Source organism: Olea europaea, unplaced genomic scaffold (assembly GCF_002742605.1).
Source record: "Olea europaea var. sylvestris unplaced genomic scaffold, O_europaea_v1 scaffold492, whole genome shotgun sequence".
Taxonomy (NCBI): Eukaryota; Viridiplantae; Streptophyta; class Magnoliopsida; order Lamiales; family Oleaceae; genus Olea; species Olea europaea.
In genome coordinates this window covers 204,055-223,072 of record NW_019263235.1, presented here as the reverse complement: position 1 = coordinate 223,072, position 19,018 = coordinate 204,055, and the positions used below count along the sequence as shown (strand labels likewise).

Sequence of the window (19,018 nt, the reverse complement as noted above, 5' to 3'; positions counted from 1 at the left end):
TTTCATAATGAGACATGAATTATTAGTGGGTTTTGTCCAAATGGCAATGACAGTCCTCCACAAAACTAGTTGACTTGAGGAGACATGATACTTTGTAAGCCTATGTTCGACTTAAGCACTTCCGATGACAGTCCTCCACAAAACTAGTTGATTTGAGGAGGCATAAGATTATTTTTCTCAATTATGTATGATTATGTTTCTTTATAATTTATTGTGTGATTATAGCACAATTATCCTTTTAGAGTTATTTGTAACTCTTTAAATAGAATCTTCTACTTTTTAATAATGACACAAGTTTATCATATGTTGAACCGTTTCCACTATACACGTTATAAAGACAAGTCGAAGAATGAAAGTTATTTGTATATTATTGTTTTCACGAGTCAATGGTCCCTACAATGTAAACAAAAATTCGGTTTTTATAAGTAAAAATCCAATAACAACCAAGTGTTCTTGTTTTGTTTAGATATCGTTGTATATCCAATTATATATATATATTGTCTGACTAAGTCTTCCTTCTTTCTTGATTTAATTTGAATTTGAGTTTTAGATTAGTTCAAATCATCTTGGTTATGAAGGTTTTATTACGGATTAAAGGTCATCTTAAAGTTAAGTCCATTTAGGGTCCGTTTGATTGATAATATTTTCCATAAAAAATTTGTTTTTTCCATTCAAATTCCTATTTTTTTATGTTTGATTAACATTTTTTCAAAGGAAAACAATTTCCTACTTTTAGACATGTGACCATATTTTTCTCAAAATCAAGGAAAATATTTTCTTTAGGAGGATCATGATTTTATTTTCCAAGGAATCCACTCTCTCATCTATCACTTCTCTCCCATCAACCCACCAAGAAAAAATGGACAAATATAATATTTTATAGGTTGAAAACTAAATCAATCAAATACATTTAATTAATAATTTTCATACAAATTAGTTCCAGGCTTCTCAATTGCCTAAACTTTATTTTCTTTCCATACTCACAATCAAATGCACCTTTAAAATGATCTAATAAAGAATTAAAGTTATTGGGCTCTAGGTATCTAATAAAGGTATGGGCTTAAATATATGTGAAAACCAAAATCATTTGGGTTGTATTTCATGATGGGCTGAAATACAAATGAAAAGACACACATAGAATTATAATCCCCAATGCATATCGAGAAGGAAAGTCTAGAACCCACAACCAAGAACAAGCAATTAAGATCAATAGGCCATAAGCAAGATTACGTAATTTAAGATCCAAAATCAAGATTCGGTAATCAACTCATTTCCAATGGATCAAGGTATAATTCTCTAAGTAATTTGACATAAAGGAACTTTGACAATGTGTTAAAAGGGTTTTCAAGTTCTTGAGATAAATAAAATTTTAAATTCTAATAGGTTGTGCATCTATTAAGTCTTTGTCTAGATTTGAAGGGTTTGTTGCTAGATTTGTATGGGTTCTCGTTCTTCCATCGGATCGGTCGACTTTAGTTTACAATTAATATGGACTATTTTTTGTGCTTCGCTATAATCAATCATTTTTGTCACAATTTTTTTTATTAAAAAAATCAAACTTCTGGTGGAGATTTTCTCCTTTTGTTATGCTAAAAAATTTATTTGGTAGGGACGTTATCTGGTTTCCAATTAAGAATAAACTTTTGGCGGACCAATTCCTTAATTTTTGTTTCTTTTTATTGTTTGTTATTTGAAACAATACATTGACAGACTACTCTCTATCTATTTTCATATGTAAATTATTCGTTGAAGCAGAAGCATTTTGTTGGTTGAGAACTAGGGAGGTAGATTGGCGACAAGCTTATAGTTTTTGTTGGAAAAATAGCTTTTTTGAGCTTAATTTTGGCACAATTTTAGATAGGACCCGTTTGTTTAATTTGGAAGATCAAAGTTGATCCGTGTTTTTCTCCGTGAGAACGTCGAAATCATATGCTTTCTTGCAAAAAAGATAAATTGGTGAATGACAAATTGGAGTTCAAAGTGTACCATTGAAAGATGGTTTATGTTAAGGGGGAAAATAAATTTAAATTTATCCCATATGGGAAGTTGATGAAAGCAACAACCATTTTATATATAGTTATACTTTGGAAGGGTGTAATCATATGTAGTATAGAGACTCTCTCTACATGGGCGCTTAGGGGTGGAAATCAATGACCAAAATTGTACATTGAACCTTGAACTTATGTGCAAACGTTACATACGTACATGAATGTTGGATTGAAGGGAGCAAAAATTGGCCTCGTAGGAATATCCATGTTTTTCTAATTTTTGCTTTTTCCAACTGACTTTTTAACTTCTGAAACTCAAATGATTATTAGTTAATGGATAGATTTATTCACCATTTAACTGAGCTTGCTTTTCCATCATTCAACACCAGAAAAATTACATACTATTTCTTCATAATTTTCAGTTTCAGTTCTCAAGAAATTTTCATTCTTGTCTAAGTCTTGGTGGTGCTGTTCTGACACAAATTCATTCGTCGGAGTATAAATTGAAGTGCTCAGATTCTATTGGTTCTCCGTTGTATCCTAAAAGACAGATGTCAAAACTAAACCTCAAGCACCTACAATAAGGTTCGAATCTATTTTAAGAAAAATATGAGCACACATGCCTCGATTTGCAGATTTATAGTATTTTCAGCGCTTAATATATTTATATAGTTTTCATTCTCTGTTTGTTTATGTTCTTGCTATAATAAATAAAATTTATATTATCCATATTCTTGTAACAAACGTAAAATAGATTCGAAAGTAAGAACAAAAAGATTCATATATTGTTGTTCAAAAACTTATATCATTTGATTTTTCAAAAATGGCAATCGAATTAACGAATATGGATATAACTCAAAATGTGGCTATTGGAAATCAGGTTATGGGTTCTGCTATGGCTCAAGGGCCTGTTCTATTGTGGCTCAAACTGTAACTAAGTTGTCAATTCATACTGCGAGTCAAACTATAGCTCAACAACTAACTAAACTGTTACAGTTCCGGTTAATTATGGAGAAAAATTGAAGAATTCAATTACTTGAATTTCAAGAGGTGGCAACAAAAAATATTATTTTACCTGACCACCTTGAATTTTGCGAGATTCTTAATTAAGACTGCTCTAAACTCAATAAGGGTGAAGAAAATGTTCAAGTAATTAGTGCGCTAAATGCTTGGAACCGTTCAGATTTTTTAAACTATATAATGAATAGCCTGACAGGTTCGCTATTCAACGTTTATAATACGATGAAAACTGCAAAGGACTTGTGGGAATCTTTGGACCAAAAAATTCAAAACAGAGGATGTCGGGACTAAAAAGTTCACTGTCGACAGATTCTTAGACTATAAAATGGTGGACACAAAACTGTAATCGGTCAAGTGGAAGAATTTCAAGTAATTCTTCAGGAGATTCATGTTGATGGGATGATCTTGAGCGAAACTTTCGAAGTGGTTGTAATTATTGAAAAGTAACCTCTGACATGGAAAGATTTCAAAAATTATCTTAAGCATAAGAGAAAGAAAATGAACGTTGAAAAACTGATTGTTAGACTTCGAATCGAAGAAAATAACAGAAGTTCAAAAAAGAAGTGGTTCAACCTTCTGTTGCTAAAGCCAATGATATAGAGCACGGTCAAAGTTATAAGACCTACAAAACAAGTTTGAGCATCCTGTGGCAAAGGGACCAAACTAGGACTAAAAGGTTAAATTTCAAAAAAGAAGTTTCAAGGAAAATGCTTCATCTATGACAAGGTAGGTCATAAGTCTTCGAAGTGCAGATTGTTAAAAAAAAATAATGTGATTGATTGCATGGCATATGATGTGTCGGAGATAAATCTCACAGCCATCATTTCTGAAGTGAATATGGTACCCATCATATTCAACCTATAATGAATAAAGTAAACTCTTTTGGACAGCCTAGAACATGTTAACTATGATACTTTACGTAGACTAGTTAACTTGAACTACATACCTGCATTTTATATTGACTCCAAACATAAGTGCAAAACTTGTGTTCATGTAAAATTGAGATGTCATCATTTAAATCAATTGTATGGAATACAAAACCGCTTGATTTAATTCACAGTGATATATGTGATTTAAAATGTGTAGAAACAAGAGGTGACAACAACTACTTCATTACTTTTATCAACTATAGCAAAAAATACTATTATGTATATTTGCTTAAAAGTAAAGATGAAACTATAGAGAAATTTATTCTCTATAAAAATAAAGTTCAAAATCAACTTAATAAGAAAATAGGTATTGAGAAGTATCGAGGCGGTAAGTATGAAGCACCCATTGCTGAATTTTGTGCACAACACAGAATCATACATGAAATCACTGCACCTTATTCACTACAACAAAATGGTATTGTTGAACGAAAAAACGCACCTTAAAAAATGATGAATACAATGTTAGTAAGTTCTAGAATCATACATGAAACCACTGCACTTTATTCACTGCAATAAAATGATGTTACTGAACAAAAAAAATGCACCTTAAAAAATGATGAATGCAATGTTAGTAAGTTCTGGGTTATCTCAGAACATATGGGGGCAAGATGTATTACAAAAAAAAATTACCTTTTAAATAAGGTGCCTTGAAAGAAAATAGAAAAACCATTTATGAGTTATGAAAATGAATAAAGTCTATAAATATTTATGAGTGTGGGAGTGTCTTGTTAAAATGGTCGTTCCAACATCAAAGAAGGTAAAGATAGACCCGAAAACTGTAGATTGCCTCTTTAATGACTGCACGTATAATAATAGTGCTTATCGGTTATTCGTACATGAATCTAAAATTCCAGACATATACAAAAATACGATAATGAAATCGAGAAATGTCTCACTCTTTGAATGTGTATTTTCGTACATATCCAAAAATGAAGCAAACTCGTTCACAAAATAATTCTTTCGATTTAAAATTACCGCAAGTGTACGGTTCGTAACAAGTAATAAAGTGGATTTTTAAAAGTCTGAATATCGCCCTTTAGAGATTGAGTAGTTCAATTCTATATAATTTAGCCTTAACCGGATCTAATTGAGTGATAATATGGTCTAAATGCAAAAGGCCCTAATTTCAATTAAAACCCTTAATTCAACTAAAAACCCTAATTTCGAAATTTCTCTAATTAAACGACTCAAACACTCAAGTAAATGAAATTATGCAAATTCAAAATCTAATTTATGGAAATGAATCAAACTAAAGTCACTAGGATCACGAATCTCCAATTGAAATTATAAAAACCATAATTTCATAAAATTAATGACCCGATGGAAATTTGTCAATTCAATGTTCCTAATTCTATCTAATATATTCTCTCGATATATATTAGACCTATTCTTGCACACCACCAGCCTATATCTCTATGGATGATGCAAATATACAAAAATGCATGTGGTTTTGTGAACAATTAAAGAATTGCATAAAGTATAGGGGTATATCTCTATCCCCTATCAGACCCTATGTTGATTTACACCTTATCGAACATATTCCACTTCTCTCGAATGTAAGAAACAAGTCATCAACACTCACACAATCATTGTCCACTAATTGTGGAAGAAAAATCAATGCATATAAACCAATCAAATTATCCAAACGAGTCTTTATATTAAATTCATGAAATATGGAATTAAAATAACAAACAATGGTTCATCGATCACCTAGTAATTGAAAACCTAGCCTAGAATATTCATAATTACAGAAAAAATGAAATTAATAAATAGAAGGAATAGCACCCGTATGAAAATTCTTGAAATCTTGAATAAAACCTTGAAAACCCGTTTGAATTTTTGTGGAATCGGCTTCAAGATCGTATTTCTTGCCTCCAAAAGTTATATTTTTCTTCTCCCTGGATGTTCTTGATAAATTTTGACTTTTATATCATGTCCTCACGGAGTCCCGAAAGAGTTTCAATTAAAAACGGAACTTCAGATTTCTCTTCGAATTTTAAAGTCATGCGGCCGCATGGTGTTAAACCATGCGACCGCATGGTTCAAGTGGTCTGCCTCAATAATATCCCTACCTCCTCATGTGCGGCCGCATGGTATAGTTACATGCGGCTGCAAGGTTGTAACTTTACAACCTTACTATTTTGGTCCCTGAACTCCGTTTTCTCTTTTCTTGATCTCTTTTCTTTCTTTCTTTCCTTTGTTCCATTATCAAATATTGACTCCTAATTCATGTTTGGATCAATCAATTTTTTGATCACTTACTCGGCTCATCTTTTGATTAATTGCAATTTAGTCCTTCATCTTTCACTTTTCTTCAATTCAGTCCAATGTCACTTCTTTCTTCCTCTGATCGTCTTGTATCATCCTCAATCTCATACTTGGCATATTTTTATTCTCGTTCTACACTTTATCTCATCTTTCCAATATTTGCACCTTTGGTCCCCAAACTATCGCTTTGTTCCGTTTTGGTCCCTTTTCAGTTCTTTTCTTCTGAATTCCATATTTTCCATAGAAACACCTACATTGCATGAATTTAATGAGATTAAATCACAATTCAACTACTTTATCCATGTTTAAGTCATGTTTGTGAGCTAAATAAGTGTGTAAAAACACACTTATCAAAACTCTTTTAAAAGGACACATGAGACTATGGTTGAAAATAATCGGGATCAAGAACTAAAAGAGAAGATTGAGTTTGAACCAAGATATAGCAAAAGGGAAATGACAAAAAAATCTTATGGTTTTGACTTTATGATTAATATGCTAGAAAGTGAACCTCAAAGTTATCAAAAAATTATGAATTTTTCAGAAGGACCTCAATAGAAAGATGTCATGAAACGTAAAACAGATTCTATTTTGCAAAATTATACATGAGAGCTAGTAAATCTTCTTTTAGGAAGTAAACTACTAGCTGCAAATGTATTTTTAATAGGAAAATGAACGCGGATGGAACTATTGAAAAACGTAATGCCAAATTAGTAATAAAAGGTTACAGACAATCAAAAGACTTTAATTACTTGGACACATATTCTCCAGTAACAAGAATAACATCTATTAAGAAGATACTTGCAATGTTGCTCTACGAAATCTTGAAATACATTAAATGAATGTTAAATTATCTTTTTGAATGGAGATTTAGAGGAAAAATCTATATGGATAATCTGAGGGGTTTTCATCACCAGACAGAAAAATAAAGTTTGTAAATTTGTGAAGTCATTATATAATTTGAAATAAGTATCGAAACAATGGCATGAAAAATTTGATAATGTCATGATGGAGTGTGAATTTAAAATCAACGAATATGACAAATGTATTTACGTCAAAGACACCAAAATGGTTGTCATTTTATATGATTACTGTTGGTGGTAACAATAACATGATTAAATCCACTAAAATATGTTAAATTCGAGATTTGACATGAAAAATATAGATTTTTAAAATTTCAATAATATTAGATTGGCTTGTTATGTGGATAAAATTTTAGAAAAGTTCAACAATGATGATTTTGGCATGGCTAGAACACTGAGAGATACAAATCAACATCTATCTGAAAACAAAAGTAAAAGTGTTTTTCAAGTAGAATACTCAAGAATTATTGAAAGTCTAATATACTTGGCAAGTTGTACACGACTAGATATAGCCTACACAGTTAGTAAACTAAGTAGATACACAAGTAATTCAGGAATTGATCGCTGGAAAGGAACAGTAAGAGTACTAAGATACTTAAGATATACTCATAATTCTGGACTGTACTATATTAGATATCCATTGGTCACTGAATGGTATAGTGATGCTAATTGGATATCTGATATAAAATAGTCAAAGTCTACTAGTGAATTTGTGTTCACATTGGGAGTATAGCTATATCCTGAAAGTCGTCTATATAAATAGTTATAGCCAGATCTATCATGAAATCTAAGTTTATAGCTCTTGATAAATGTGTTAAAGATACTGAGGGGCTATGAACTTCCTAGAGGATATTTTAAGATGGTCAAAACCCATGTCAGCAATTTGCATACATTGTGATAGTCCATCAACAATCGGAAGGTCACAGAGTAACATATACAATGGTAAGTCTAGATATATACATTGTAAACGCAATATCATAAGGTAACTACACTCAGCTGGAGATATTTATGTAAGGTCAAATGATAACATTGCGAATCTACCAACCAAAGAGTTAAATAGAAAGTTAGTTGAAAAATCATCGGAATGAATAGGATTTAAGCCATTGAACGGATAAGTTAATATAAGGGAAACCCAACTTAGTTGACTAAAGATTCCAAAACCTAGGTTCAAATTGGCAATCTAATTGTAAAGACTTAATTGAATAGCTGAGGGAGATGTTACCTCTTATCAATTCCTACGATGCAACAGTGATACCCATAAGGATGAATGATAAATAATAGACTTTTAATGATTCTTGTGCGTTAAAAATCGAACAAAGCAATGCAAGTTACTTGTAATAAAAAATACCTATGTGAGAAAGAAGTTGGGCTGTTTCTAAGATAATTGTCAGGGGCTCAATTCTTAGAAACTCTCGCGGAACCAGGCATATGTTCAAGGCTAAAAATGGACATAACAATGAGAACTAAATTGTGTTAGAAAGAATCCTTTGTGGAGTATATCATCGTTTATATAACCGATAGAACAGTTCAAAAATAGAGGTCTACTGGTCAGTTAATAAAGTAAATATACTTTCACAATGAAATTTTCAAAGGGTAGTATCTACCTATCCCATACAGGTTTCTACCATTGAACTATATCAATAAGTCTTTATGTCTCACATTTCTTTGTTGCACCCAATTTTCATTCATGTGAGGAATTGTTGGAAAAATGGCTTTGTTGAGCTTACTTTTGGTACAATTTTAGATGGGACCCATTGGCATGATTTGAAATATAAAAGTTGATCCATGACCTCCTCCATGAGAATATCGAAATTATATGTTTACTTGTAAAAAATGATAAATAGATAAATGAGAAATTGGAGTTCAAAGTAGACCGTTGGAAGATGGTTTATGTTGGAAGGAAACCTATATTTAAGATTAACCTATATAGGAAATTGTTGAAAGCAAGAACTACTTTGTATATGGTTATACTTTGAAATGGTATAATCATGAGTAGTATAGAGGCTCTTTCCACTTGCGCTCGTAAGGGCGTGCAAATCAAGGATCAAAATTATATATCGAGTCTTGAATTTGTTTGTGGGTGCGACCTATGTGAACGGAGCAAAAATTGGCTCTTTAGAAGTGTCCACGTTTTGCTAATTTTTGCTTTTTCCAACTGACTTTTTGGCTTTCGAAACTGTTGAAACTCCAATAATTATTGTCATTATAGTATTGAATCAATGGATAAATTTACTCATAATTCATGTGGGCCAAGTTTATAACTGAGCTCGTTTTTCCATTACTCAACACTAGAAAAATTAGATACTCTTTCTGCATAATTTCCAGTTCCAGTTATCAGAAAATTTTTATTCTCATCTAAGTCTTGGTGGTGTTGTTCTAGCACATTCATTTCACTGGAGTTGAAATTGAAGTGTTTAGATTCTGTCGGTTAATCTGTTGTATCCTGATAAACAAACATTCAAACTTAAGCTTCTATGTTGAGGGGGCAAATTTGTTTTTAGAAAACTGAGTACACACAAGTGTCGATTTGCAAATTTATAGTATTCTCTTAATATATTTCTACAGTTTTCATTCTCTGTTTATTTTATGTTCTTGCTATAATAAATAAAATTTATATTATTCTATATTCTTATAATAGTGTTTTGCTAAAAATTAATTTCTTTAGTGCATGATACCGAGAAAAAAAAATTCGGTGTATAATTGTGAATTTTGTGGGGGAGTTGTTTAATATTTAGTGCACAAATATGGATTCAAAAGATTTGGTGTTCGTGGGTTTCAACTATTGTTTATTTTCAAACTGCTGCTCATTTCTATCTTTTTGGCAAAATCCTCTTATTTTTTCATCTATTTTAGTTTCATCGCATCGTCTTAGCCTCAACATATATCATGGTTCCTATTTGATCAGTCTTTTTCTCCTTCATCTTTCAGTGAAGTACTTATACAAGTAATGAATTTTTCAGAGAACTACTTTAAAATATGGTCTATAATTGACAAGTCTAGTTGCTAAAATTATTTGAGAATAATATTTGTGGGTATCTCCTTCATGATTTGATGATTGTTTGGTTAGAATAGTGCATGATCTATCATCTTCTTGTTCTTTGTTTGGCTTGGTTGACATGTAAGTAATTTTGAAGTATTCAATTCCTTTGACCCTTGGAATATAGAGATTTGATTGAATCAATTTAATATTTAAACTCAATTTTGTTGCAATAACACCATATTGAGTTTGATAAGGGATGTTGAAGATATAATAAGACTATAAAGATTATTCTCAAAGGTATTTTTTCAATTGTGCAGAATTATTTTCCTTAATAATATTGCGTGATTTTCATACAATCTATAAACGGGGTCTTTTACTTCATAATAGTGACATAAATTTATTAGACTCAATTTTAATATTCTAACAGTGTTAAAGGGGAGTATCTTGTTCATGAATAAATTATGTTCTTGATTCTTAAAGCTTTGATCTTAGATCTTCATGAATTTTGGATTGTTATTGATTCTTCAAACTTTATGGAATTTTTCCTTTGATGCTTCCAACAATCCAATCTTCTTATACTCCCTCTATTCCAATTATATAGGTTGAGTTTCATTTTTCTCTTATCTCAAATATATGTGCATGTCTTCTAAGTAGAATTTTTCGTTTTGGTTCTTTACTAATATACTCTCATTCAATATTTCTCACTTAATATGCCAATTTCTTGAATTCATCCAAATACACACATTTCATACTTCTTGGAAACATGGATCAACGAATCTATCTGAAACCAGTCAATGAATCCGTCGCAGCATTCCGTCTAGGAGTAGCCATAAAAGACTGTTGGTGCTTTGATTTTCTTTGTTGTGCGGAGGGTAAGGAAGGGGAGAGGAGGGGTAATGGGTCGAGTTTGGGGGCGTTGGAAGACCAAATTAAATTATCGAATTTAGTTTTTTATTCATTTTTTATATTTCTTTCTTTAAAATTAAATGAAAAAAGAATCCCCTTTTAACAACTATTAAAATGAGTTTTGAAATAGTAACTTTTTGGAGAATTGGTGATTAGGGTAGAAAAAAGTTTGAATTTACGTGCAAAATATTTTATTGTAATAATATTTAGTTCAAAACGAGTTTTAAAAAATTATTTTAATTATTGTCAAAATAGGGCTCTAAGCGAGTTGACAAATTTGCCTCATAAGTTATTTCACATAGAAAAATGAGATAGCAAGTGATGGAAATGATCAATTGCACGAGAAAAGGTGCAAATATTGAGATTCAAATGATGAGTCTTGATGTCGCAAAATAGGAGAGGAACCATTTGTGTAAATTAGTCTTATCTTTAGGGATGAGAACGGGGTGAGTATGAGACAGATTGGTAATTTTTCTCATCCCTCATCCTATCGGATATTTTTGTTACGTTATCTTGCCTCCATATCCAAATAAAATTTAAAATAGGGTGAGGCATGTTCGAAATGAGATCGGGGTGGGATGAGGCAATACAGGTCTCCTGCCTCTTTATCTCCCCGTTTATTTATATATTTTATTTTTCTATATCTTCAATTAGTGAATATTATTACTTTTTTTTTCCCAATTTGTTAAGAACAACTCATTTTCTCTTTAAAAATGATGATAAATATTTCTTTTTGCTTGATAAAAAAGATTTAATTTGAAATTAATTTTTAATTGTGTGGATAGCGATGTGTAGACCATATTTTCCATCCCCGTCCCGCCCTTGCCCTGTTTACCCGATTAGAAGGTATTCCTCACCCCATTTGGTACGAGGCTTGTGGGTAGTGGGTTTAACAAATTTTTTTGTCATCTCTACTTATCTTCGTCTCGAATGCTTTTGTTGAGTTGTTCATGAAGTTTTTTCCTATGTTATTAACTATCCAGTGGAGCATAACAAAACACATTATATTTCTTAGGGTTGACAACAGAACCGAGCAATTTCCCGCCCAATTACCCATTTAAGAAGAGGCAGGACGATCCTTGCCCCCATTTACGTACTTTTTTTGTGATAATTCATTTTATTGCCACATTCATTAAAGTGATATAATAATATAGTTATTAAGTTTTTTAATTAATTTAGGGCGTAATTCTCTAACTCGAACCCGATCAGAATACCTGATTACACGGGTAATCCCCGCCCTTAACACGGGTTTGATGGATTTTTTTGTCATTCCTAATATTTCTCTTTTTCTTTTGTTGTTCGTTCGTGATGACTTGAATAATATAATGTTTAATTGTTTAAAAAAATTTTAAAATATAATTAATTTAAATTTTCATATCCAAGAAGTACTATCACTTAGAAGAAGTAAAATAAATTCAATTATTTTTCAAATTAGGTCCCGCCACAACCGTGTTCGTATCTACTCTATGAACTTACCTTTGCAGTCTCTTCGCACCAAAACCAAAATTTTGTCATCCCCTCTGCAGCAAATTCACGCCATCAAATGGAATATTCGGCTCAGAGAGCTCTCCAAACCTGGCCAATACCAACAGGCCATCACACTTTACCGCCAAATGCTCCGCTTCGGCGCCACCCCCAATGCCTTCACATTCCCCTTTATTCTCAAGTCATCCGCCGCCCTCTCACTCCCAGTCTCCGGGGCACAGATCCATTGCCACGTAATTAAGTCAGGTTGTCAATCAGAACCTTTTGTACAAACTGCATTGATCACTATGTATTGTAAGTGCTGGTCACCTGACACTGCTTACAAGTTGTTCGATGAAAGTCCCAAGTCGTGGGAATTGACTGTTTGTTACAATGCTTTGATATCTGGGTACGTTCAGGATTCACAGTTCTCAAATGGGTTGCTTTTGTTTCGTGAAATGAGGTCGAGGGGAGTAGCATTTAATGCGGTGACAGTCTTGTGGTTGGTTCCGGGGTGTACTGTTCCAACGCATTTGAAATTGGGGATGTCATTGCATTGCTCGAGTTTAAAGTGTGGGTTGAACAGTGATTTGGCCGTTGCGAATTGCTTTCTGACAATGTACGTGCGTTGTGGGTCGTTTGAATTGGCCAGGAAGTTGTTTGATGAAATTCCTATGAAGGGGTTGATTACTTGGAACGCGATGATTTCCGGGTGCGCACAAAACGGGCTTGGGACAGAGGTTTTGGATCGGATGTTAATCAAGTGCGGTTATGCCCGGGAACCAAATCATGAAAATCAAGAAGTGAGGTAACTGACCTGAGGTTGATGAATTGAAGATTCAATAACACTTCAAAGAAACTATAGGTGGGACAAAAGGGGAATACAGGGTTAGAGCCTGTTTGGGAGTGATTTTGAGAATTGATTTTTTGATCGTTACGAAAAAATTGGGGTTCACCTGTGAGAGAAGAAGTCAAATATGACAGCTGAAATAGTGAAATAACGGTCAAAAAATCAATTTTTTTGGTGAAAAAATCGGGCCCAAACAGGCCCTTAATCTAAAGCCTCAGCAGAGAGATGTCATGTCCCATATTTGAATCTACAACCTCAATATATCCAGCCAAGGCATTTTACTGCACTAGATAAATATCACCAATGAAACGAACAAATAAAGAAGAGAGGCATGATATGGTTAGTAGCTTTCACTCATTGATCCTCCTTCCGTCTATTCTAAAGGTTCTATAGCAAACTTCGGGTCCTAAGTGACCATTGGTTATTATCGAAGGAGCTCGCCTTGGAGCCCAGACAATGAGCAAACTTCATCTCCTAAGCGACAAATGATTAGAATCTAATTTTCTCAATGTGAAAACAAGAACTGTGTCGAAAAGAGAATCAAGACACTCAATTATAAGATGGACACATTTGGCAATTCTACAAAGACTTAATGGAGATATATGAAGGTGTCCAGATGTGACAAGCTACTGCATTTCAAATTTATGGCAACAGAGGTGCCCCCGTTCTGTCTTATCCTGTTATCCAATCAGGGATTTCTTAAATTGGATATCTATCTTGAACTTTCACCTTTTTAAATTCGTTAATTGAATCATCAAAGCAAACAAAGAGCATGAACCATTGTCCTAATGTTACCCAGGTGGAACTATTCAGCACTATAATAATATTTTAGAAATAATCTTCTTGTATAGAATTGTCACCTAGGTTGAAGCATCCATGCTGCTTTGCCAATGCCTTACAACACGAAGCCTTTATTGCTCTTCAACAAACCCGTTTTCATGATTTAGGCTGCTCCCACATTGCATAGTTCAGAAGTCCTTTTAAACATCAAAGCATACCCATTTTTCACCTTGCATGCAAGAAGATAATTAATCTAGATCTTCACCTTATGAAGTTCAATCGGAATTTGTAATGGTACTACTGTAGAAACCATCACTTGGAATGAAGGATCCAAATGAACCTCCTAGTGACATAGTATAGCGAGCGACAACTTTCAAATGATTAGATAAAGTTCACAGCTTGATTCAAAATCACGGGGGAAAGATCCTTAAATATACTTTCACAAGATTAAATCTATGTTCTAGCAGGTTTCCATCTTCACTAAATTAAATACCATGCAGCTACATAAATAGTAATATACACATCGATTAAGTAAAGAAAACAAATGTACAGAACAAAACTCCAGTGCAGCAACATTAATTAGATCAGATCTTTAATGAAATATGATAGCATAAGCCTCCAAGTCGAAGTAGTAAGGCATGTCTACAGGTACTTACACCATCCTTAAAAATAAGTAGACAAAAGTAATCTACACCAAGACAGGCTATATTGCCAAAACAGCTACTGCTGACAGTCGACCATATAACTGTAACAAGCAAATTTCAAACCAACATATAAGTCATAAATATTTGCTAAATGACATTACCGATTTCTGTCTCTTTTAAAGAAAGGTTGATAGATCTTCAGGGGCTTCAATCCATATGCTCTCATATGGATCTTGTTCTCCCCAATCATAGCACTGATTTCGGGGATGATATCTACCACTGTCAAGAGAGTAAGACACACAGCGTTTTCCATAATATCGAACTTTAGAGAAATAAACATTGTTTCTCATCATTCCATTCAGATCCATCCTTGCTTGGGATGACAAGAAACTTGCAAACAACGTCGAGCCTTCTAAAGTTTCCATCTCTGTCCATACTTTATTTGTTTGGTCTAACTTATATACCACTGGGATTAAAGCAGAACAAGTGTATATTGCAAAAATATCACCATTATGCTCAGCGATAAATTTTCCTTTCCACCAATTTTTGACGAAAAAACTCTCAGGGCATCTGGGTGGATGAACGGAAAGAACATCCCAAGTACATTCATTAGGGTTATAAACCCCCAACCAACCAGTAAGACTCAAACAATAAAATAGACCATTGCAGAAAACCAGTTTGTTCCAAATGCTGCTGACAAATGGCAGACGGTTTTGGTAATTAACCGTAGTCCATTCATTTGCTCCAGGATGACAAGTGCTAATGGCAACAAGAGTTGGGCTCACATGCTTTACTGTAAAGAGAATGCAGCTAGGAGACGTTGGAGCGGCAGAAAAAGCAACAATTTGGTATCCAAATTCTCGTCTAGGTAATTTGATCTTTTCCCGTGTATAAGGACAATAGAAGAACATGCGCTGAGTTCTGGGCTTATACAGCAGCAACCAGCCATACTTAGCGTAACAAAGCCTAGAGCCACGTAACTTTGGTAATTCAAGCCAATAAGTTTTTCGCCGAGAAGGGTCGTAGAATTCATACAGGTCACCAACTTTTGGGAAAAACATAAGCCAAGGAGGTTTATTGACCTTTCTGACAGAAATTGCAACAGAGTGCCATCGTCTACAAACAGCGGAAGCACAGATATTATCTCTAAATGTTAAATGAGAAATAATCAGTTCCAAAATCTCTGTTGGAAGCTCAAAATGCGTCTCCTGCTCATCTGGCTGTCCAGCTGAAGCTCTTGTACCGTCCTCGATTGTTTCAGCTAATCTACATTCATGATATCCAAGTAAACTCCAAGCTAAATGAAAAAAATAAAATAAATAGAGATGTTGACTGTTTGAATCAAACAAAATCTCCAATAATATCGACCTCATCCGATGGATATGTTTTCGAAAAATATAATTCCCAGCAAGTAAAAGCAGAATTGAAATAACCCACCAAAAATGCGAGTTTGCACTTGGGATATATTGAATTTGAAGGAAATTTTTTCATCAAGTATTGTAATGACCCGAGCCTAGTGCCAAAGCCATTATATAATACTCATTGTCCACTTTGAAAAAGCTCAACCATCTTACTCATTACGACTTTGCATCACGTGCCCTAAGATTCAAACTCAAGACCTCTATCTTATAAGATACTTAAGTTGAATCATGATATCAATTGTACAACTTATCCAATTGGTACCAAAACCTGTCCAGAGGTGCTTATACTGCACATTTTTTAAAGGTTAGGCTATCTCCTACAATATAAAGATTCAGATACTATCTGTACTATTTTGAAAGTTTTGAGACTTTCCCTACAAATTTCCTCCATTTGGAAAGTAAAAGGATTTCATGAAAAAAAAATTCATTGTTTCGATTAACAAATGGCTTTAAATTCATCAAGCATGACTACACACAATTCAACATCGAAAATGGTGTCATATGAATTTGGTTAAAATTGGACTTTCGTTTCTACTGTAGATTTAGCTGGGGATCCGAAGTCCAATTTGTTGGTAAAATATTCTTCAAAGCTGGCCAAGTTAAGAGAGCATCAAGTGTAAGGGGAAACATAATCAACGGACCAATGTGATCAAACTTTCCTTTTGTGCATACAGTCTGTCCTAAATGAATTCGATGCCAAAGATGCCCAAAGATATTCACAATTCGAAAATGGCAAGGAATTTGGCAGAATAATTACTTCAGGCTGCCGAAACTTTGGAGCAAATTTAGGTCAAGCTTTTACCATATGGTCATCATAAATTTATGCGATCCCTTCTCTTCTTGGGTACGAGACTAAGGATTTTTTAGAGAAAATTTACGAGCTTAGGACCCAAGTTTTTCTTATGCTCTTTGTAGTTTGCATAAATAGTAGAATTGTTTGGTATGGTGAAGCTTAGTAATGTTTTTTCCTACAATACTGCAAGACTGAAGTTCCCAGAGGGTACAGTTTCATAAGGTTTTAAAAGTTTGACTCTGTGCATCCAACAAAAGCCCAATTCAAGTGCATAGATTTCCGTTTCACCATTTTAACTAGTTAATTTTCTTCTTCGCAATTCCAGTGTGATCACATTTTAGAGCAGCTAAAAATCTACAATGGAATTAATGAATTTTACCCCCAAAACAATTCAACATAACAGTCTAAGACACCAACACGAAGCCTCATAAATACTCCAATTTACTCTAAACAAAAATTTATCCAATATCATCCTCTTTAGGCACTCAAATTAAATTCATATACAACATGACCTGGTACTTTTTGAAGGGAAAAACATTAATTTAATTAAACAAAATTTCAGTTCAAAATTTCAATCTTTTGTTATTCTGTAGAACATAATTTTCAGTTTGTAAGGAAAATTAATAACATAGGAAAAATTCAGTCAAAAACTACAGAATTGAATTGTTGGAGAAAAATATAAAGAGACTTACAATTTAAATTTCTTTCTTCTCCTTCCAGCCATAATCAAGAGAGCCCAGATTATGTTTTAGGGGAAAAACTCAATTTTTTCACTACGTGTGTGCGTCGGTGTGTGGATGTGTGTACCTGAACCGTTTTAAGGGTTTGATGAATTCTATGATGAAAAGATCTTTTTCCTCTCTAAAAAAGGCACCTACAAGTAATTGCCACTGTATCTGACGGCTATGCGTTTTACTTCTTCAATTTTTCAATTTAAATAATTACAGAAACGTGCCATTAAATTATTTGAAGATTTTAAGTTTGCAAATAGTTCACCGACTAAAAATTTGGATTTTTCCCTTTGTGCATGAAAACTTATAGAATTCGTAAAGAATTTTGAAAGAATTTTGAAATGAAAAAATTATGTTCGTTTGTATTTTATGTTTTGGTTTAAACTGTTTGTACAAAAGCAATTTTACAGAACTGCTACAGAATGTAGGTGTGGCATACTTTTCTTTCATCTATTTTTTTTTTTGGTCAGATTGCTGACACTTGACTTTTGGTGCAATTCTGATAAGCATTTTTCTGTACGTGTAGAATTGTTCTTATATTTTTTCTCATCTTTGAACTATGTTTTGACACTTGTGTATGTAAAAAATTTTATGTGCAAAAACCCTGTATTTGTAGCATAAAAATTTTAAATATTGCTCGAGATCAAGAGGTGATACTAACTTCAAAAATTTATATTTGTGACCTATAAGATAGATTATCACTTCTGCGATTATGCTGCTAATTCGATAAAGTTAAAATGACTATTTTATTACCTATACCCATGTAAAGAATATAGGAAACAAATTGGATATTGTGCCCAATAAAATTTGTGATGTGTCAATATAAAAAGGATGATGTTACGCGTACATTAGAGTATTCATAACGTTGTTCGCCCTCGTCACATAGAGGGGGCTCACTTTCAATAAAATATAGTTTATGCGAAGTGGATCTCCCACTTTGAGAGGGAGATAAACACTGTTATAAACACCGCATTATGTACAAGTATCCTATTCCAAGTAAAAAATATCCATAAATGGCAACTTGACTCAATAAAAAGAAAGATTAGACGTACAACTCATACTTTTTCAGGTATTATATTTTTGTACACTTTTCTTCAATCATGCTAATTCTGACACCAGAAAGAACTCAGATGAGATTTCCAACCCAATTTAAGGTTACTACCCATTTGGAATATAGTCTCTGGCAATCTTGGAAGCTTCGAATCAAATGCAATCAAGCTGTCAAGAATTTCATTGGAGTTGCTCATGCTTATTTCAACTTGTCTAATCTTGAAAGGGGTGACTGGCGTGCTTTGTCCAAGTTTGGAAGTAGTTTATAATCATTTTAATTTATAAATAAGTAAAAATGACTAGTGAATAAGTAAGTAGTACTTGTAATGTCACG

The 19,018-nt window shown here is 33.2% G+C and overlaps 2 protein-coding genes across 2 annotated transcripts; one reads left to right on the top strand and one right to left on the bottom strand.

Annotated features, from left to right (window-relative positions):
• The first annotated feature begins 10,808 nt into the window (after positions 1-10,808).
• On the top strand, positions 10,809-13,725 carry LOC111388423 (putative pentatricopeptide repeat-containing protein At3g11460, mitochondrial). Its single transcript, XM_023013120.1, has 4 exons — positions 10,809-10,884; positions 11,737-11,797; positions 12,387-13,223; positions 13,650-13,725. Exons 1-4 carry the CDS (start codon positions 10,809-10,811, stop codon positions 13,723-13,725), a joined length of 1,050 nt encoding a protein of 349 aa, XP_022868888.1.
• Positions 13,726-14,596: 871 nt separating this feature from the next.
• On the bottom strand, positions 14,597-17,809 carry LOC111388431 (F-box/kelch-repeat protein At1g57790-like). The gene is made up of 2 exons (XM_023013129.1): positions 17,596-17,809; positions 14,597-15,955 (listed from the first exon to the last, which is right to left on the bottom strand). Exons 1-2 carry the CDS (start codon positions 17,625-17,627, stop codon positions 14,866-14,868), a joined length of 1,122 nt encoding a protein of 373 aa, XP_022868897.1. The 5' UTR covers positions 17,628-17,809; the 3' UTR covers positions 14,597-14,865.
• Between the last annotated feature and the right edge of the window lie 1,209 nt (positions 17,810-19,018).